This window comes from Nipponia nippon, unplaced genomic scaffold (genome assembly GCF_047370975.1).
Source record: "Nipponia nippon isolate SJK-2023a ecotype South Korea unplaced genomic scaffold, ASM4737097v1 scaffold_5, whole genome shotgun sequence".
NCBI classification, from domain to species: domain Eukaryota; kingdom Metazoa; phylum Chordata; class Aves; order Pelecaniformes; family Threskiornithidae; genus Nipponia; species Nipponia nippon.
The window spans coordinates 226,345-248,671 of record NW_028262369.1 but is presented as its reverse complement, the minus strand read 5'-3'; the positions used below and the strand labels follow the sequence as shown (position 1 = coordinate 248,671).

The following is a 22,327-nucleotide window of genomic DNA, read 5'->3' as shown; positions in this document are numbered from 1 at the left end:
GGCGGGGGCGGGCAGAGCCTGGCGGCGGCGGCGGCCTGAGCAGCGGCGGCAGCGCGGAGCGGGGGGCTGTCGGGCCGGCAGGATGCTGGAGATCCAGCTGGACGATGGCGGCGTGGGGGGGTACCCGGGCGACGATTACTGCTCGGGGTCGGTGATGTCGGAGCGGGTCTCGGGCCTCGCCAACAGCATCTACCGCGAGTTCGAGCGGCTGATCCACTGCTACGACGAGGAGGTGGTGAAGGAGCTGATGCCGCTGGTGGTGACGGTGCTGGAGAACCTGGACTCGGTGCTCACCGACAACCAGGAGCACGAGGTGGAGCTGGAGCTGCTGCGGGAGGACAACGAGCAGCTCCTCACGCAGTACGAGCGGGAGAAGGCGCTGCGCAAGCAGGCCGAGGAGGTGAGCGACGCCGCCCCGCGACCATCTTGGCCGCCCGCCGGGCGGGGGCACCGCGCCGCGGCCCCGCTGCGGCTGAGGGGCGGGCAGGGGCCGGGGGGGGGGGGGGGGGGCGGCGGGGCCGGCGGGGCGAGGCCGCGGGGCCGCATCGGGCCTGTGGCGGGGCCGCCGCCCGCGGGCCTCGGCCCCGTCCCCTCCATCGGCCGCCGCCGGCGGGTCCCCTCGTCCCCGGGCCCTCACGGCGGGCCCGGGGCGGGGCGGCGAGGCCGGGCGGCAGGGGAGCCCCGGGGCAGCGGCCGGCGGTACCTTCTAGAAGGGGAGCGCGGGCGGCCGGGGCGGCTGCGGGCCCGGGCACCGGGAGACGCGTCCCTTCCTGCGGGGGCGCGGGGCTGCGCGGCCCCCCGCGGCGGGATCTCCCCCCTTCCCCCCGCCCCCCGCGGCGGGTTCCCCCCTTCCCCCCCCCCCCACGGCGGGTTCCCCCCCTTCCCCCCCACCCCCCCCCGCGGCGGGTTCCCCCCCTTTCCCACCCACCCCCCCCCCGCGGCGGGATCCCCCCTTTCCCACCCCCCACCCCCCGCGGCGGGATCCCCCCTTTCCCACCCCCCCCCCCGCGGCGGGATCCCCCCTTCCTCCCCCCCCCCCCGGCGCGGCGCGGGCAGGTGCCCCTGCAGCTGATCCGCCCCTGCGAAGGCAGGAGAGAAAAAAGCTAAACAAAATCGCGGCCATCCCGTGGATTTGGAGAATTCACTTTGCAATGCCAGCAGCACGTAGCAGACTTGATATTTGTGCTAATTTGTGGTTTAAAAAATACTTGTTAAAATTGATAATGCCTGTGCAGCCATACAGCTTTTTTAACGTCAGCAGTAAGCTATTTAGTTGGAGCAAGAAATTACCCTGAGAGTATAGCATCTCATTTTTGAAACTTGTTTTTGCCAAAACTACACCTGGAACCTTAATAAAATAGTTTCCTAAGTTAGCATCTGCAGTTTCCTGGAGTATGGATTCGCTCCCATGGGAGCCACATCAGAGCTGCTCAGCTGGGAGGGGGGACTTGAAAGTGGATCATGAGAGGAACAAAACCCTCTGACGGAAAGGAACGAAAATCCTTGGCTTACAAAGACTCGGCTGTAGACAAAACAGAGAGGGAGGTGACTTGCACTCTGTCTTCTTCCTGCATCTGCGCCTGTCCCTGCTGAAATCGCGAGCGTCTTTTCAGCCATAAATGAGGACTGTGAACCAGAGGCTTTGCTGTTTAGCCTCCTGAAGTGCTAGTCTGCGAACTGGGATAAAGCACTGGTGGCGGAGAAAGTCCATCGCCATCCCATCATCCTTGTGTCACTACACAGCTTCTTAAAAAGTGGGTTTTTTTCCATCTTTTAGACTAAGAAAGAGCAGAAGATTTAAGATTCAGTAGTCTGACTAGGAGTCAAGTTCTGATTTGTTAAGGGGTCATTAATTAGGGGTAATTAGCTTTAGAACAATGAAAAGCACCACGCAGTATTTTCACAGACGTGTTCTTGTAGCTTAATAGTCGTGTGCAAGAATCTTGCTAACTTGAGGAGGAGGATACTTGCAGTCCATCACTAATGCTGAGAGTGAGAGTCAATTAAAGTTTTAGTCCTGAGTTTTAATTATGTATTAATGGACTAATAAATAATCTTTTAAAATTCTTTTGAGTGCATGTAGGGATTGAAAAATGGTTCTGAGTACATAAGACTTTACTTATTAGACGTTGTGTAGAGACAGTATTTTGCAGCTTCTGAGAAATAAAATTTTTAAAAAGTGCACTATTTATGGGGAAAAAAACGGGACTACAAATGGGGAACGGAACAGTCCAGTTGGAATGATGCTGCATCTTTGGACTCGGGTGGATTTCTGTTCTTGACTTGCTAGATATAGAGGATGAGTTTTCTGGAAGCAAATGTAGCGACAACAGTTACATTCCTTGCAAGGAAACTCAGGCGCCATAGCAGGATACTGTTTGCTGAGATTTCCAAAGTACCGATGATGATGATGATACTCTGTCATCCTTATGCGCAGCTCAATGTAAGCGGGGAAAAAAGTGACTGCAAGGAGACTTGTTACCAAAAAGGAATAGATAATGTGCTTTTTATGAGAACAAATGAGTGTTCTGCCTCTACATAATCCCTGTTACAAGGCCATATTTGGAATGTATGGCTGTTATTGCGCTCTGCATATAACAAAAAAAAGTACATTATTTATCTGCACCTGTTTCCCACAGGCTGCTTACTATGCAGTAAATTACATGTTATGGAGGTGCAAATCTATGGAGGCTTCTGCTGTCTCCCAGATAATTGTAAATTACCAAAAAATAGGAAAATGTTTTTCCCACCAGGATGCGGATTGCTGTTCTATAGCAGTGCGCGTGGTAACCAGGGAAGGTCCGCCCCGTCCCACATCTCGAGCAGTGTTCAGCCTCCTGTGCTGCACGTCTAGGTGGGAGGATCCTCCTCTGGGAACAGGGTTGGATCCCAGGCTTGATTCCTCTCTCTGTATGAATGCTGGTTGCAACAAAGAAAGTTGGGAGTTGGAGATGAAAAACTGATCTGTTCTTCTCTTGCAATGTTGTGTCAAAAGACCCTGAGTTATAATTATTAATTTATTAATTTTTTATTAATTTAGTTAAATTAGTTTATTAATTCCAAAGTAGCTGAAACCACAAGTGTGCATTGTTCTCTGGCATAAAAATGTGTGTTGTATTGTCGTTACCACTGCTGCAGAACCATCAAATCTGGCTGTTTCATCTTTATGCAGAAATTGTGCACAAACAGACTCTATAGGTATGTTTTGTTAAATTGGGCCTGTTTCTAACAACTTCTATTTCACTTGCGCTAAATGCTGTAAAGGAAAGCTTTCCTTCTCAGTGCTTTTCTGTCTCTTTCTCTGAGATGATTCTGTATATTATCTTTTAAAACAATCTTTACAAAAGCAAATTACTACATTATTTTCTAAACACTTGGGCTGCACAGTGACTCCGTATTTTCCTCTTGTCCTAAAATAGGACAGCAGAAGCACCTAGGCTTGAAATCCACCTAGTGGATTGAAAATAGAAGTTCCTTGAAATGAGGCGGTGCTGTCAAGTCTCTGTGATTATGGGGCTTAATACACAATGTTTCAGCTTTTCGTGAGCTCCGAGCTACTGAAGATGTGGGATTGCACCAGATTTTTGGTGGTTTTGTTTTCTTTTCATCTGTCTCACATTATGTATGAACATAGGGTAATTATCGCTTGCATGTTATGGTGTTTCGTGGAATCACAGCATTGTCTAGGTCGGCAGGGACCTCCTGAGAGCATCTAGTCCAGCACCCTCTGCTCAAGCAGGGCCAGCCAGAGCAGGTTGCCCAGGACCGTGTCTGGTCAGTCTGAGCGTCCCCACGGATGGGAGACTCTGCAGCCTCTCTGGGCAGCCTGTGCCGGTGTTTGACCGCCCTCACAGTGAAAAAGTGCTGCCTTGTGTTCAGGTGGAATTCGGTGTGCTTTAATTTGTGCCCATTGCCTCTTGTCCAGAGAAGAGTCTGGCTCCCTCGTCCTCGCTCCCTCCCAGCCGGTACTTAAACACACTGGTAAGATCTCCCTGAGCCATCTCTTCTCCAGGCTGAAGAGTCCCAGCCTCTTCTCCTACGAAAGAGCCTCCAGTCCATTTACCACCTTTGTGGCCCTGGTATTTGTGGTGGTGTATACTAACACATGGTATTTATTTATTTTTACTGGCTAAGTATTGTTTTTAGCTTGATTTCTTAAGGAACTGATGATTGTGTGATCGCTCTGTTAGGCAGTCGCTCCCAATAACTTAGGAAGCTTGTGACTACTTTCAGCCATATTTGTGGGGAAAAAAGGGCTAGTTGGGGGTTGTTGGTTTGTTTGTTTTTTTTTTTTTTGTGAAAAGCAAAAGAGAGAAAGGCGAAATGAAGGTCCTGCCTGGAGGAGAGACAGGCAGAGCTTGCCAGTGTGCAGGTCAGTAGCAGTCAGCAGTCTGGGGCAGGTGGGTCCAGCTCTCGTTAGCCCGTGCAAATGCCGTCTCTTCCTGGTGTCTGCTCAGAAGACACGTGGGGGTAGAGGTGGGACGGGGAAAGGGCTAGGGCACACCAGCAGAAATCCCCAGGAAAAACAAGCTTTATTGGGTCCACTCTTAGTGAGACCTTTTGTTGTATCTAAGCTGCTTTCCTAATGTTCCAGATTCTTCCTCCCTTGAAGAAAACCACCACCATGTGCCCTAAATGCTGGTTTCTGCAGAGATTGTCAGTCATGTTTGGGCACTAATTCCAAGATGAACGTGCATGTGTAAATGCACATAAAAGGTTTCACAGACGGGAAGCACAGAAGCATGGGGCCGGTTGGCGTACGTTAGCATTGCTTCTTGGAGGTCAGAAAAGCAACGCAGATCTCTGCCAGGCGTGGAGGTGGCCTTCGGACCTCTCATTGCATGAAAACTGCTTCCAGTGACATTTCATACACCACAAGGGAATGGTGGTGGCTGTCCAAAGAAACAAAATGCGTTGTCATAGAATCATAGAATTGTTTAGGTTGGAAAAGACCTTTAAGATCATCAAGTCCAGCTGTAAATACTAATACTCAGGGTCTTCCCAAAACGTGATTAATAACATGTGTTAATAGCAAAGCAAGATCTTGGTCAGTTGGTTTGCATCATCAGTTAATGCTCATTAGAATTTTTAAAATGGATGCTCGTTTAACATGTCTATACATATGGTATAGAAAGAAGTACCTAGTGCTGGTTAGGAGGTCTGACCCCCTTGTGAAAGGCTGCTGCAGCTTGTGTTCTGCGCTATGGCATTCCAGCACCTGGAAGCAACCTCCGCTGGAAAGTGGCGAAGAAACCTCTGTCTCGGTAAATGTAGCTGTTGTTTCTAACGATGACTCTTCTGCCTGTGGTGGTAGGTGTGTTTCCAGGCTGCAGGTGTTGGAGGGCAGGCGACACTGCGTGCACCAGCGTGGTTTGGTCTTTGCTCAGCTCTGGGAGTGAGGAGCTGGCATGCGACCGTGTGGCAGAGCCTTCCAGGCTGTGGTTCTCAAAGACTTGTTGTCGTGCTGTTGGACCCAACCAAGAGGTGGGCAGTGCTGGTCTGAGCTGCTGAGTGATGTGACGTGAGCTTTGGCAGGGCAGGGACCCCTTGAAGCAGTGTGTGCTGCTGCGTGTGACGTCCCCAGCGGGCTGTCGTTTGAGTTGTCATCTTCTGGGCTTCCCCACGGGTGTATCTGTGCTCTGGGTGCTTCCACAGACTCACAGACTGGTTGAGGTTGGAAGGGATCTCTGGAGGTCACCTGGTCCAACCACCCTGCTCAAGCAGCGTCACCCAGAGCAAGTTGCCCAGGACCGTGTCCAAGCAGCATTTGAGTATTTCCAAGGATGGAGACTCCACCACCTCCCTGGGCAACCTGTGCCAGTACTCAGTCACCCTCACAGTGAAAAAGGGTTTCCTCATGTTCAGAGGGAACCTCCTGTGTTCCAGGTTGTGCCCGTTGCCTCTTGTCTTCTCACTGGCCACCACTGGAAAGAGCCTGGCTCCATCCTGGCTCCATCCTCTCTGCACCTTCCCTTCAGGTATTTATATATATTGATGAGATCCCCTGAGCCTTTTCTTCTCCAGGTGCTCCAGCCCCTTCATCATCCTTGTGGCCCTTCACTGGACTTTCTCCAGTATGTCCCTGTCTCTCCTGTTCTGGAGAGCCCAGCACTGGACACAGCACTGCTGGTGTGGCCTCATCAGCGCTGAATAAAGGGGAAGGATCACCTCCTCGACCTGCTGGCAGTAGCTGAGGACACCATTCACCTTCTTTTCCGCAAGGACACATTGCTGGCTCATGTTCAACTGGTGTCCACCAGGACCCGCAGTTTTCTGCCAAGCTGCTGTCCAGCTGGGTGGCCCCAGCATATACTGAGGCCTGGGGCTGTGCTTCCCCAGGGGTGGACCCAAAAAGGATGTGAGCTGTGAAAGCCCTCCGCTGGCATTGCCACTGTGGGACTGGTGTTCGAGAGACACCTGGGTGTCATCCGTTCCCACTTCCAAAAAAAAGCAACATCCCCGTCTTCTCATGGCATGTTGCCGTGGCCATCGCTTCCTCTTTATGGCTTGCTATTTGCATTGTTATTTTACATGCTAAGCATGTTCGCTTACCAGTATTTTATGTAATAGTTGGAGATGCCTCCGGTGTTTTGTTTGAAAATCAGTGGGCAGCGCTTTGGGAAGAGATGGTCGTTTCAGAGAGGTATGGACGGTAGTTGCCGCAGGTTTCTGTGTGGCTTGAAGTACTTGGAGCTCTCCAGCTGGGTCTCAGTATTGCAAGCTCACTAGCTCTTATCTGCATGTCAAACAACAGAAAGGCTTTTGAAAATCGCCCCCTCGCTGCAGTTTGTTAAGGGATACTTTAAATATTGTCCCTCCCTCGTACACTAGTTCCCTTTAAGAAGATGGTGAGGAAGGGTAATAAAAGCGATGCTCTGTGCTCCAGCCTCTGGTGTTCTCCGCTGTGAGCGCCTTCCCCTTTCTGCCTTGTATTTTCGTTCTCTGTGAAAGGAATCGCAGCCTGCGAAGGCACTTTCTGTTTCCCCACCCTGAAACCTGACCTCACAGATAGCTGATTAATGGGAGTTTCTGCAGCTTGATGGTGACCTCATAGCGTCGAAGGAGAAAAGCATTTGGGAATAGCAGACACCAGATAAAGAAAGGCTTTGCTTATCACGTGGATCCCTTCCACTATATGCAGTTGAAAGTAACTGGCAAGCATGAAACGCAGACTTACTGCACCGCCGTCGATGTGCAAGATCTGTCTCCATATTCTTCAGAATCCTCTTCATCTGTTGGAGCCTGCGGCACTGTCAGATTTCACCAACAGAATGAGCAGCAGAATCTGTGTCGTTATTAGAGGGTTCTTCCAATTTACCTTGAGTGCTCTTTAGCAATTGTCTTGATTTACAAAAGCTGTTGGTCCTGGAGAAACTAGATTCTTCATTTTTGTGAAAAGTACTGTGATATTTGTAATGATTTTTTTTTTTTCTACTGAGCATGCAAATTTTAGATTTCATATTTATGATACTTTCCTCCTTACTTGTTGTAAGGTTCCAAAATATATCCATTTAGGTGTTCAGAAGTAAAAAGCAACACAAGTGTGAGCGTCTATAGAGTGATCCCATGTCTTCTGGGTGAGACAAACCTTAAATCATTGGGATATTAATCATCTTTTCTCATTTTTCTCTTATGTCTTTTGTCCGTGGTATCACTTGAACATGATTCAGAATCTATCACAATATTGCAGATTATTAGTAAAACTCAACAAGTGAAGATAATAAAATTAGCTCCATATATTTAAAAAGAAAGCAACCACAAGAAATGTTTCTGGAGACCCCTGTGTTTCAACTTCATATCTAAGTAGGCAGCGTGAGTTATAACAATTCAAATTTTCTCCTTTCCCTCTTAAATGGTAAAATAAACCTACGAGCCATCCTTACCAATAGTGACAACCTCATCACTGCTTTGGCCTACGATCAGCACGTCCACCGTGTGAAGGATGGTAATCTTTAGATTCTGAGCATGCCCTTCCTTACAAAGAACTGTAGCAATAAAGCTAAATAGGATTGTAAGTCAAAGATTTAACATCCCGTTGCTTGTCTTCTGATGCAGGACTGGGATCGATGTTAATGCAAATAACAGTGATAGAGATAATTCTTTCCTCCCCCTGAAGGTGAAGTAGGGGCATTTGCTGGGAAATAATTAAATGGTGTCTTTTCTCTGCTCAGATGTGAGGCCTGAGAGCTGCCTCTGCAAGCAGGAGGGTTTGCTGCAGTTCTAGGTCGGCTCCTGCCCTGCCCCTACCTCTGTCAACGCAACAGCAGGGAAGAGACCGTCTGCAGAGGTTTAAGAGCAGCAGCCACTCTCTTCCCTCTCCACAGTACGACTTTAGTATTATGGCAGTCTGCCCATTTTTATTTGCTCCCTTCTTTGTGCATCACTCCATCAGGAGTAAGGCGGGTCGGCACGTGATAGGGTGCGGACGGGGGCAACAGCGCGGATGAAACCCAGGCTGGCAGCAGTGCGGCGTCCTGAAAGATGCAGAATGTGCTGCTCTGTTCCCGGGACCCCGTTTCCCACGGGATCTGTCTCGGGGTGGGCTAGTCAGCGCTGGTTTTGGGATGCAGAAGAGGTGTATCGTTCTGCTGATCAGAAGTCAAGCTGGTCTGGTGGAGGGATACCAAGTGGATCAAATGCAGACTAAGAGCTAAAATATAAGATGTAATGCTTTGGGGTTAGGCAGAGGAAAAAATGCTCTTGGAAATGCAGAAGCAGCTTGTCCTTTCCTCTACTTTTTTGATCTTCTCCTTCTTATAAAAAGTTTGTGAGCAGAATGCTTTTTTAATGTAAAAACTATAGATTTTTTTAGCATATTAGAGATGTTGTTACAGGACAAACAGTTGCTGGAAAGCCACTTGCTAAAAACGCTTGGTTAGTTATTCTGAATTTTTCTAATAAATGATACGAAGTCCGCACTGATTAGATGAAATGAATTTGGAGACTCTTCAGTTTACAAGGTTTATTAATTTAAAGAAAGCTAAGAAAATAAATTTGTGACAGGCAGTAGAAACTGACCACGTGACATGGGTTTCTCAATCACTTCTTTATGAGGAGTCAGGCTTTCCAAACGTAATGCCCATCAGTCCTTGCCATCTGGTAACCTTACTTTATTCTCACTAATCTTGGAGGAAAAAAATCTATATCCAAACACAGATGCTTCATACAAATCCTCTTCACGTCACTCAAGCTTATGGCACTTATTAATATTCATAAAGATCAGTGTGTGTTATTAAAAATTGCCTTTAAAGTAAAATTAATCTGAGCGAGCACTATGAGATGTTACTTTATTTAAAGAGCAATTTGCGGTAATATTCTGGATGTTAGTTGATGATCTGGGGTTATGGTCAAGTTTCCCCTCAACAGGTTTACCCACATAACTCAAATTGTAATCCCCAAGCAGGCCTTGATGAGAAGCTTTTTTTTTTTTTTTTTCCTCTTGATGAAATGAAGCAGGCTGCTTCATGGTCCCGTTTTGTTCATGGCTCTGCAGGTGGATTTTTCAAGGATGTTGTTGGGATGTGCTAGGTACATGAAGGCAGAACTTAGCATTGGGTTTTCAGGAGGTAGGATTGTAAGAGAAAAGCCAGGAAGGTCTGGGAAGATTCGGACTTACTACCATTGCAAATGCATTTAAATAACTGTGATGGCTGAAGTTTCAAGAAAAATCACGGGCGTGTGCAGGGCTGCCATTTCATCTGTCCGCTTATCGATCAGCAGTGATTTCAGTTCTAGTCCAGTCAGTCTGAGGTTGCACATGGAAGTCAGGAAGATTGACAGGTAATCTGCATGTCCAGAGATACCATGCATGGGCCATGGCAAACACTGCAATTCTGCTGTATTTAGTGATAGAAAATCTCTTCTTTTCTTCAAGGAGGTGGTCAGCCTTCAAAATTGCTGCATTGGGTGTGGTATTCTGTTGTCTGCAGGTCACCGCAGTCTGTTTGGCCACAAGGTGTCCAGAATGGTACCCTTGGAGCTGTGTCTTCCTTTGCAGGACAAATTGCTTTAGTTCAGGTATCAATGGAAAGTGTTGGACCTTTTGCTCCTGAGCTGGATCATGATGTGGTCTCCGCTGGTCATGGCCAGCTGCTGGTGTCTGCCTTCTCTCCCAGTGACCTGATGTGAGAGGGCCTGCTCAGGGCAGGATACAATGCTCAACTGGGTCTGACAAAACCAGTTTCAGGCTCTTATTTTTCTTTCCCATTCTACCTGGGGCTTGGCCATCCCAACCTCAGCCACTCCGCTTTGCGGCATGAATGCTAGTTGCCTCTCAGTGCTAGAGCAGACCTGCTCATCCCACTGGAGAGGGGAAGCAATGTAGCAGCATCAAAACAGACTTGCCTGCCCTTCCGTCTGCAGTGTTTTGTGGAAAGGTTTTCCTGTTGGACACATGCTGAGTTCTTCCCAAAAGGTAATTGTAAATCCTAATTAGAAACAGGAAGGTTAGCTGATCTGTTAATGATTGGGTATTTTCAAGGTGTATGGCCCAGAGGCATATTAGCTTTTTGCCCTCTTTTTTCAGAGTCTGTCTGAAATTTTTGGTTCTGGGATTCTGTGTTTGAAAAAGGACTGAAAGGGCTCATTTGCCACACATTTATGAGCAGCACATTTGGAAGAAGTATACAACATGATGTACAACACATTTAGAAGAACTCGGTTATGCAGAAGTACCTTCCCCTTCCCACTATGGAGAGAGATGTTGTTTCAGGATATTTTACATTTTTCTTTCACCAATCAATGATAGCTTTGGAAAATAATCCACGTATATGTTTTGGTTGAGCTAAACCGGAATCCTCTATTTTTTTTATTTAGTTGCTAATCCTTGTAAAATACATTGTGTCTTGCAGAAAGCGGGACGCTAGGACATGTTTAAAGAATGAGCAATCTAAATTTGGTGTGTCATAGCAAATGGAGATGGCGAGTAAGGCAGAAGGTGTGCGGTGTGTGCAGACACGCATGTCTGCGTGCGCAGGACTGGAAGATGGTGAGAACTGCTGGTTACTCGCGTGGCACGTCTCGTGTACCGAGTTCTGGGTCTGCCTCTGCTTCAGAGCTGCAGTTGAGAAGGCAGGTGTCTGTTCCCTAGGTTGAGCAGTGGGGAGGCAGAGTTGGTGGTATTCATTGTAGAGCTGCCCATGGTGGTAAAACTAAGAGGCATTTGGTGCTCTCAGCATTTTATTTGGTGCATATGTTCTCCTCCAGCATTACTTAAGGAAACTATAGATTGTGTTTCAGAGCATCAGAGCTAAAATCAGACTGAGTGGTTTCAGAGCTAGGAGATTTTTCAAGTAACTGATATATTAAGTAGCGTTTTTCGTACTAAATCTTACAGTTTTATATTTCATGGTGATGATGGCATTAATTGGCTGCCTCTGTCTGGGTCTGCCTTCCCATTTCACTACATTTATTGTTGCTGAGTTTCAGTATTCTCCCCAGAAGCCCATGGAATGGATTTCTTTTTGTTAGTGAAATATCCATTGATTTATATTGGGTATGATGCAGTATTTCTGGTGTCTTTCTCTACGTGGTCTAAATCTGACCTTCCAAAGTCTAGTTATAAAGCTCATCTGAAGCTCCACTAGAAAAGAAATTAGCCCTATCTCCAATACGAGGGTTGAATTCCGACCCCAAGCCCCTGCTGTGGAAGCAGAAATGTTCTGTTTTGTAAGACATTATAACAGACGTGGATACTACATCTGCTGAGTATTTCAGAAAAGTATTGCTAGATTGGTGAAAGTTCTGTACAGCTTTGAGACACCTCAGGACTGCTTCCTATGAAGATCTGAGCAGCTACCAATGCATTTCTTTTTTTCATTTAGATCGTGAAGGTGCAGTACCACATAGTATGACACACAGCTGCTAGAAATATCCTTTCCTTTAAGATGAAAGAGAGGTTCATGGAATAAGGATGAAAAAAAGTATTGAGAGAAATACAGAAGGATGGCCGTAGCGGCTGGCCTCTTCGCTTTTGCATAATGCTTAATAGGCTCTTCTTGCACAAGGAATTTGTCGTCTCCAGTGTTACAGCTACGTGAAGAGTGTGTGGCTTGGTAGATTTGCATGCACAAAGCTTTGCTTTTAAGGTGTGTTGGGTATACTAGATTGGATTTGGTATCGAGTTTAGCCTCAGTACACCAGAGTGACCAAAAATAAGCTCCGTTAACTGATTTTAATTATTTAAATAGAGATTTCCCACTCTAAATGATCTATTTTATTTTGTTTATCACTTTGTGCTATTCTGTAGTCTTTTAAAGACAAGTTGTTTCTGACTGGTTTGGTGCAATTTGGCCCTATGTATATATAAAACAAGGAGATACAGTATTTACACACATATGCTTAAGAAATTATATTAGTCATACTTCCTACTGCATTTTAATTTTATTAGAAAATGGTGAAAGACTTTGTTAAGGAAATAATACTTTTTCATATGTGATTTGAACATAATAGTGTTCAACAGATACTACTGTACTTTCAGAATCAATCTCTGAGCATTTGTGTTTAAAAGCACATTCAATTTAAACTAAAATGTTATTTTTATCCATTGATTTGTATATGCCTTGTACTAGGTGCCTTCTGCCTCCAGAAATCTCCTCTACTTCCTAGCATAACTGGAGAAGTCTGCTTCAGAGGGGCTTCCCAGTGCGGTGCCTTGGCAGAGTCCTGCGGCACCTCCAGGCCTGCAGAGGGGAGGTAGAGTTTGTGGTGGCCCAGCTGCGGGCGCCTACCGGGGCTGCGCGGGGTCTCTGGTTTCACTGGTTGTCCTCTCTCTGGAGGTCCTGGCCCAGCAAAACACATGCCATGCGTTCAGCTTCAGGGACATCACAGGCTCCGTCGACTGCCGCGCTGATCAGGGCCATGGTGTTGAGGTTATCCATCTGGTGATGGCTGTCAGCTTCATTCCTTGGTGGCTGTGGCTTCAGCGGGGGCTGCGCCCCTGTTGTAGGGCCCTGCCATGCGTGTGCGGGCAGCGGACCTTGCCCTTCCCACCAGCCTGCTACCTGTTCTGCTGGGGTCTCGATGGCTGCTCTGCTGCTCACTTGCCCAGTGGACTTTGGCAAATCTTCTACTCATTTTGTTACAATTTTTTAAATCTGTAAAATAATGATTTAAGCACCTCTCGGGATAGTTATGTGGTTTAACACAGTTTTTCATCACAGCCACCTTTTGTAGCAGCATTAAATGCAATTGAAGCATCTTTGTAATTCCACTTGTTTGAAACACTGCCTACATTTTACCCCAGCCCCACTTTAGTCTCACCTCCCTGGTTTCTTTCCTTTTCATTCCTTCAGCTGGGTGATTTTTGTAGTGTGCAGCCCGAGTTGGATCGAAATTGCCACGTAGTTTGTACCATAATTCCAGATACAAAAAGACATACAAATACATTTTAGTCCTCATAAAGGAAGTAAAGGTTACATTACTAGCTTCCATAATTTTGATTTTTTTCTTCCTTTTTAAAATGTTTCATTATCCATTGTTATCCATGCTCTGTTTCTGTTCAACATTTAAAAACAGCGCATCACTATCTTTTTTCTCGCTGAATGGAGGCTCCTGCTAAGCTATGCAGGAAGCAGAAAACTGTGACTTCAATAATGCAGTGTCATACATGAAAAAATTCAGAAAGAAAGAAAAAACAGGGAGGCAAGAGTTTGTTTGGATAGTGGTTGTTGGGTGCTCTCCACTTGCTGCACTTGTGGTGTGATGATCTCTATGATTTGGGAAGAAATTAGCATCTACATTCTTGAAATAAGGAAAGTTACCTTAAACTAGTATTTACCATGTCATTTTACTGAGAATGCCTCCGTCCAAGTGTCCAGCTTTCATTGTACAGCCTGTTGTGGAAGCAGCGTGTGAAGCAGGAGGTCTGTGTGTCACAACGTGATGGGTGTCCAGCATCCACTCACCCTGTTGTTTTAATACTGAGTGATCTATTATCATGTTTATCTGTTTATACACACACAGACATATAAGACAATATTAGTATTAAATATGTATGTAGCTATAGTATGTGTAGCTGTACCGCTGGGGAGTGTCTTGGTTTAAGTTGAGTTACTCCAGACTTGATCCCTATGGACTTCTTACCGCATGGTAATTTTTGCACCAAATCTCTAACTATTTTGCCTGTGGCGTTCTTAGAAAGACACCCACTCTTAATTAAAAGCTTAGGACAATAACACTGGATGGGACTTCCCGAGTCAGCATGTCCAGTCCCTTGGTATTGCAGGCAATTGAGTTATGTAATCCGTTTCATAAATATATCAAGCTTTGTCTTAAAACCATTAGTTAAATCTCCTGCCTCTACTCTTCTGAAAGGTAACCTTCTTCTAAATTGCATTGGAGGTTTTTTTTTATTCATGGCCTGGTTCTACTGGTTTGTTCTTGTGCCAGCATTGTCCTTCACTGTTAGTAAGTTTTCCCTCTATCAACAAATATTTATGTCTTTGCTGTGTTAATGGAAACTGGTCCTGTCCTATCTTGGTCTCCCTTTGCTAGCTGTTGGAGCCAAGCTCTCTGTTGCCTCGCTGAAGAAGGCGGGCGAGCCGACCTGTGTTGCGCGTCCTGCTAGCGTGGAGGTGCCCGTGTGTCACCAAGCCAGCCTAGACTTGTAGGCCTTTGACACCTTCTCCCACAGCATTCTCCTGGAGAAGCTGGCTGCACACGGCTTGGATGGGTGCACTCTACGCTGGGTTAAAAACTGGCTGGACGGCCGAGCCCAGAGAGTGGTGGTGAATGGAGTCAAATCCAGTTGGCGGCCGGTCACCAGTGCTGTTCCCCAGGGCTCAGTACTGGGGCCGGTCCTGTTCAATATCTTCATTGATGATCTGGATGAGGGGATCGAGGGCACCCTCAGGCAGTTTGCAGAGGACACCAAGTTGGGTGGAAGTGTCAGTCTGCTGGAGGGTAGGAAGGCCCTGCAGAGGGACCTGGACAGGCTGGGTCGATGGGCCGGGGCCAACTGTATGAGATTCAACAAGGCTCAGTGCTGGGTCCTGCACTGGGGTCACAACAACCCCATGCAACACTACAGGCTTGGGGAGGAGTGGCTGGAGAGCTGTCTGGCGGAAAAGGACCTGGGGGTGTTGGTTGACAGCTGGCTGAACGTGAGCCAGGAGTGTGCCCAGGTGGCCAGGAGGGCCAATGGCATCCTGGCTTGTATCAGGAATAGTGTGGCCAGCAGGAGCAGGGAGGTGATGGTGCCCCTGTACTGGGCACTGGTGAGGCCGCACCTCGAGTACTGTGTTCAGTGTTGGGCCCCTCACTACAAGAAGGACATCGAGGCGCTGGAGCGTGTCCAGAGGAGGGCAATGAAGTTGATGAAGGGTCTAGAGAATAAGTCTTATGAGGAACGGCTGAGGGAGCTGGGGGTGCTCAGCCTGGAGAAGAGGAGGCTGAGGGGAGACCTTATTGCTCTCTACAACTGCCTGAAAGGAGGCTGTAGCGAGGTGGGGGTCGGTCTCTTCTCCCCAGTAACAAGTGACAGGATGAGAGGGAACGGCCTCGAGCTGCGCCAGGGGAGGTTTAGGTTAGACATTAGGAAAAACTTCTTCACCGAGAGGGTGGTCAAGCATTGGAACAGGCTGCCCAGGGAAGGGGCTGAGTCTCCATCCCTGGAGGTATTTAAAGAACAGATAGATATGGTGCTCGAAGACATGGTATAGATGGACTTGGCAGTGATAGGTTAATGGTTGGACTCGATGCTCTTAAGGGTCTTTTCCAACCTTGACGATTCTATGATTCTATGATTTCACAGTTGCAGCTGAACTTCTTTTCAGCTTGTGGGCTATCTGCTGTTTGTCAGTGCACTTGTGGGAGAGTTACAGTTTGGTCTTTTGAACCGTGTTTTATAAAATTTATACTTGACATATAGCATCTTTTGTTTGCAGTAACTAAGATCCTTTTGAGATGGAGAAGATATGAGCTATTACTAGAATTTACACTTACTGATGCATATTTTCTTGTGGCACAGTTACTGTTTGGGGTCTCTTTTATATGGATTACAGATGTATTGGGATTTCACTGCACGTCGATACCGCTGGGGAGCATCCAGGCTGCAGGAGGGTCTGGGGTTTGCTCTTCAGGTGCTGTAGCTGGGATTGACCTGGGTCACCTGGAGAAGGGTCTTCTGAAGGCAAGGGCTTTCTGGGAGAAAGGGTGAGCGTTGCTCAGACCACCGTCAGACCCATGCGTCGGTCACTTGGGGCATTGAAGAGCAAGATGAGTCACTATCAGGTGAAATGCAAGGAGTCCATTTTTACCTGCTGGTGAAACTCTGCTGTCAGGGAGCCAAAATGTTTCTAAAATTCATGTCAAGTTAGATACAACACTTGGAAATTCAGGTGTGCTTTTATCACTGTGTGTGGGCTGATGGCTGTATTTTTCTATTTGTGTGAGGGTACATTTCAGCTGTTGAGACCAGCGAGGGAGCGCGGCTTTAAATATTGCAAAACCTTGGTTTTCACAAGGGAAACACTAAATGTGTCTGTACTGCCTCTCTTCTTGATAGAAACTAGGAATGTGTTCATGCAATGGAGTCAAGTCAATGTTGATGGAAGGTAGACAAGACTCAATCCCCTTATCTTCTACTTCAGCTATGCTAAATAAATGACTTGATTTTATATAAAATGCCTATAGGGATAAAAATCTGAACATCTATTCATAGTTTGAGATTTTTAACTATTTGTTGATTTTTACACAGCTCTCTAATGCTCTTCTAAAAAGTAGTTGCATCAATGTATGCTGGTTTATAAAGTGAGAAGCAGAATTCCCTTGATACTGACTATTGGAATGGAAGGTATTTCCTGAGGGAGCATTTCACTGACGACCACCGTAATTCTGAGAAGTGGCTTAATTTAAAGATCCTTTTTCTGATGGTCAAAGTGGAAGGATTTAACACTCTGTTCCTGAAGCTCTGGCATTGTTGGTATGGACTGTGGCCATTGCCTGTACAGGAGCTACAATGAGAAAGTGTGACTTGCTGATTTGAGTGTCAAATACTATGTGGTATAGACATCTGCTTCATGAGGAAGCAATCTCTCTTCTTGAAGTTGCTGTTGAGTGAAATGGCTTCTGTTAAGAGAGCAGAACAAGGTCTTCACCTTGAGTAGCATGTAAAACTCATCAGCAGTGGGCCTGATAATGGGACTGGAGACTTGATTTTGAACAGGTCAGATTTTAAATAGCCAGGAGTTGCCCCCTTTTCTTTGTCACGGCTTTCTAAGACAAAATACTGTCGACACCCTAAATTGCCAACCTAATTAGGTGCTGCCAAGAAGGTATGAGGTGGACTACACAACCAGTGTTGCCCCCCTCGCCTGAGGGCTTCCTGCAGGGGAGGAGGCCTCCCCTGGGAAGCCATGCGCAGCACCAGCCCTTCCCCGCTTCACCAACAGACCTCTCTTTTTCCTAGCCAGGAAAGCCTGCCTCTGCTAGGTGTGTATTCCTCCCTTCTTCATGCAGCGCTGCTTTTGCACCCACAGCCACCTCCTGCCAGCAAAGGGACGAGAGGACAGGTCTGAGACTGAGCCCGCGATGCTCCCTTTGGCGTGCAGTACATTGCACCAGCACCAGCCACCACAGATTAAGGCCACATAATAAGATTTCTGCATGTATGTGCATCTCTGGCTCTCTGCTTGATTTACCACTGATGTGATGTGATGATTTCTGATTATATGCTACTATTTTTAGTCATTTTCTTGCTTTGCAAAAGGCAGTAAAGCAGGAAGCCAAGCGATCTGCATCGTACCACTGCTTTTCAGAGGAATACTCATTCTTCCACCTTAAGATGATTTTATGCTAGATATTTTCCCTGTAAAGACTAGTGTGTGAGCCATTGTTGTTTGTCATAATCTTGGGTTATTACAGACCGGTTATCCTGCTTGCAATCTGGGGATAGAGGCTAGCAGAAAAAAAAAATCCGTGTGACTGATTTTTATATATAGCAGTTTCATACTTCCATTTTCTTACATCACTGAGGTGATTAACTATTTAACTGTAGCTGTTCATAGTCAGAAATTACTCTTTGAAAGCAAGCATAGAGGCTCTGGAAAAAACAGTAAAAATGATAAAAAATAATAAAAATATTAACACTGTGGTCAGCCTTGCTATTGAGAACTACTGGGAGTGTGGGCTGTTTCTTCTTCCAGTGCACTCATCTACTTTGTCATAGTGCGATCAAAAAAAAAAAGAGTACTTTTTCTTAACCATCAGTGGAATTATCTGGTCCTTTTTATTTCTGTTTTCTAAATATCTTTACTGCATCTCCATAAAGATGGAGCTGGGAGCTGTGAAATCACCGAGGTGTGGGTCTGAACCAAACTCCGTGCAGTGAAACCATCAGAGAAAATCAGTTGCAGTACCTGGCTCCGCAAATGAGAAACCCCTTGAAATCAAGGGCAGGTTATAGCAGCAAGTTAAGCCTGTGATTCTTTGCCAGCCCATATTTTTTTTTTTTTCCCCTCTTGGCAGCACTAAAGTGAAAGAATGCAGTCAGCAAATTTGCATTTCAGTTTTTAAACTTAGTACCCTGGGCATTTTAATTCGTGTCAGAGGTTTTTGTAAATAGTGTATCTCAGTTATTTTAAGATGTCCTTAAAAAGATTATAAGGCTATGCTGTTTGGTTTTGGTTTTGGGGTTTGTTGTTTTTTTTTTGGCCCACTCTTATCCTGTTAAATATTTATATTTATCATGAAGCAAGAATAATATCTGCAGTATCTGCTTTCAGTAAGTCATTGGAATTTGTACTATTTCTGAGGCCAGAAGTATGCATTTGATTCATGTGAATATTCTTTTCCCTTCTGAAGGCTTGCTGATTTTAGTTAGCACCCACAGACACATGGAGCTTCATCTTTGTGCCTTGAACATTTGTGCAGCATTTAGATAGGATTGGCTGTGCACAAACTTAGATGGAAAACAAGAAACGAGTAAACCAGAAGGATTCTTTTTCTGTTATAACTGTTGTTGGTGCTTTTTGTAAATATTACAGACAGAAAATATTCAGATGGGAAGGTGACTTTCAAGTCAGTGTCCCCTCTGCCTGTTTACGAGGTTTAAAAGGTCGGGGTGAAATCTTGGTGCTCTTCAAGTTACTGAGAACATTCCCACAGCTTCAGCAGGGCCAGGATTGTACGCCCCCCGCCTCTGAAAGAAATGCAAAATGTGAAATGCCTATGGATGTTCATTTACTGAGCTGCATTCACCGAATATGTGCTTGGTTTTAAGGCATAACTGCCTCTGTGAGTCTGGTTAATAAAAAATAAAAAAAAAAAATTGAATTACTTTATTCAGTTTGTGTTCTCTGTTTTTCCTGCCCTGGTGTGAGTTTCCAGCAACATGGGAAGGCAAGGGTTGGTGCAGAGAGCGCCACGTGGTAGGGGGTTTGCTGTGTGCTAGGGGACACGCCTGGCAGGTTGTTAGGGCAGGAGAGAGACCGTAGCCAGCCCAGGTGATGCTGCGTGGCTGGGCCATCCACAGTCGTGTACTGTGGTCCACGAGCCGCAGCTTGAGGACCATGGCACAGCACCATGCTGCAGACAAAGCGCTGCCTCTGCTGCCTCCGTCTCTGGAGGCTGCTCTTCACAAGAGTAATACAAATGTACCTGAAGTGCCTGTTTTCCCCAAACTCCTGGCACTGCTTAGTTGTGCTTGTGGATGTGCTCATATTTCTGAACAAGGTCATTTCAATCTCTGCTGGTTTTAGTGGCTAGTAAGGCTCTTCCCTGGATGCTATATGAAATGTCTGCTGCCGGCTTATTGGAAAAAAAAAAAAAAAAAAGCCTGCCTGAATACCCTGATGAGAGCTCACTTGTACCACGAAGGATGAGCAGCAGTGACAGCGTGTGCTAAGCCGTCTCCTCAATCAGGAGCGCGCTTTGCTCGGGGACAGCTCCGGCAGTGAAACCTCTCCGCCTCATCCTGCTGGTGTGGCTGCTCGCTCCCCTCCGGCTCTGGGACTTTTCCTGCTCTCAGACCTTCTGATGCGCAGGGAGAACCTCAGGTGAGATGGCTTCTGATGCAGGAGCAGCTAAAAGGTGCTTCGCAGACAGGGAGAGTAAAGAGCCCTTGGGTCCCTGCGCACAAATGTCTTTCGATCTCTTCAGCAGACAGGACAGGCTATACTGCAATACATTTATCTGAAATGCTGTTCTTCCTTGAGAATACTTAGGATAATATTAATTTTTAATATTATTGTCTCCGTGTCTCTCTCTTCTCCAAATGGTTAATTGATTTCTAGTTTTCTGTTTCTTTGATTACTTGTAGGTTGCAAAATAGACAGGACTGAATAAGAAGACTGAGCCATATTTGTAGAAGACTTAATCTTTCAATCAGTTTCTTCTGAATTAAACCAAAACAGCAGTAGCAAATCCAGGAATCCTATTAAAGATGACCTACATAGTGGGAATAAAATTGGGCTTGTACCTTCTTTTGTTTCCTTATTTACTGTTGAGAAATCTGTGAATGTTTTCCTTAAAGTCCATTCATTTTTATTGCTGCTAAAAGCCTCATTCCTGCCTGGCCTGGGTGGCATGCTCTTGGATGGAGAACTAGGAGCAGGAGGGCATCTTGAGCCAAGAGGGCAGGGAAAGCTGAGCCAGTGCGATATGATGGGGATTTAGCCCTTGGCTGTAATTAAAAGGGTTCGTCAATAGAGCTTTAGCACAGAGTGGTTCCAGCAAAACCCTGCGAGGAGAGACGGAGATTATACCAGAAAAATAGCTCTTTTGTTGGTGTAGCTTCCATCAGTCCTCCAAATGGAGCAAGTTAAACTGCTGCTTCTCTAGGTTTGTTGGTCAGTGTAACTGTGTTGGTTAGGATGTTGGTTTTTTTTTTCCTTTTCACTCATGCTGAAATTATAATGTTATTCTGGAAAATGTTTCAGGAATAAATCTGAAAATTTATAAAGCAGATTGCTTTATAAATTTCTCAAAATCCATAAAACAGATTGCTGGATATTTGTGAGTGACTAAGGGATTTCAATGTTTAACTGACATCTCAGAGAAAAAATGCTTACTTAAAAATCTAAAACCTTGTACAGTCTTAAAATTTAATTAAAAAGTAAATGTTTAGCCTCTGAGATTACTCGTTTATAGTGGAAGAAAGGTATTGGCCTTTCCGGTATTTCTAGAAAATACTGCTGGAAAACAACCAGGGGGGAGGGGGAACCCTTATTGCAATAAATTTGGGCAGGAAGGAAAAGAAAGTTAAAAGCCCAGTTAAAGATTAAAGGCACTGCAGAACACCCAGTGCAGGAAAACGAGACGTGGCTCAAACGCGTTTGAATGTTTCTATAAATACAGGTATGTAGGAATGAAAACTGACTCATTGTTCAGATGAATTTACTGAACAGTTTTAAAAGTCTGCAAGAATAATAAATGATGTAGCCTTTTAGTCGTCTACAGAGAGAAACCCAGTTCATGAACATAATGATGGCTCCAGTGTCACTGCTAATTATTGCAGTAAAAGTAATATGAAATGTGCACAGGGCTTATCCTGAGAATGCAGTCGAATACTGTGCATATTGTTTCATGTGCAGAATTTAACAAAATGGTCTTACTGTGCATGTAAATGCATTCGTTTCCCTGGGAATCTTATCCAAAAATGATTTTCACCAGAGTCTGTCTCTTTTAAGAGTACGATGAGGCTTTACTTTGTTAAATTAAAATTGCCATGCCCTCTTGAGTGGCATTATTTGCAGAGAGCAATACTTTCCCCTGTGCAGAGAACAGAGGAGGGGGAGAGAAGGCTTTTCTTCCCCAGTGTTCATACCTCTAGAAAGGGGAGATTTCAGGCCGTTGATATGCACGTGCTGGTGAATCTGTTAGAGCTCAACCTAAGGAGCGTTTTGCAAACAGACGGAGAGGAAGAGAGGCAGGGCCAGGAGCAAGCACCCTTGTGAGCTCCTCATAGCCCTGAGCTACCTCCTGCGGCCTCCTCTTGTTCGATAAACATCTGAAAGGTAGATTAAAGCCGTCTCGGCTTTATTTCCTGCTCGCTCTCTTCCTCTGCAGCTCTGCATCCAGGGCTGCTCCCAGCCCCAGGCGTGCTCTTGCTGCTCATCTGATGAGTTTGTGTTCCAATTATTGGACTAGTTGATGCAGACAACTCTCTTGTTTTAGCTTCCTTGGATGTAGCTGTTCAGGAGTAATGTAATGAGACTCGAATTTTTGGGTTCGTAAGGCCAGAATAGGACTTGTTCTGAAGCTAGTGAGATAGCTTCAGTATCCACGTAAGCATGGTGGGACTGCACTTTAGACTTGGTTTGCTGTGGAGAGGATGTATGTCGTTAACAGAGAAAATGTTTTCTGAGCCTTACGAACTTTCCCACAAGCT

General features: G+C 46.0%; 1 protein-coding gene across 32 annotated transcripts in view; it reads left to right on the top strand.

Moving 5' to 3' along the window:
* Positions 1–22,327, top strand: part of MAPK8IP3 (mitogen-activated protein kinase 8 interacting protein 3) — a 77,385-nt gene continuing 55,058 nt past the window's right edge. For 25 of the 32 annotated variants that reach the window (XM_087734245.1, XM_087734241.1, XM_087734237.1 and 22 more), the window contains exon 1: positions 1–400. In XM_087734245.1, the coding sequence (XP_087590371.1) occupies positions 83–400 (318 nt within the window). In that variant the 5' untranslated portion in view covers positions 1–82. The remainder of the gene's footprint in view (positions 401–22,327) is intronic. The other 7 variants (XM_087734243.1, XM_087734234.1, XM_087734244.1 and 4 more) reach the window with 1 other exon arrangement.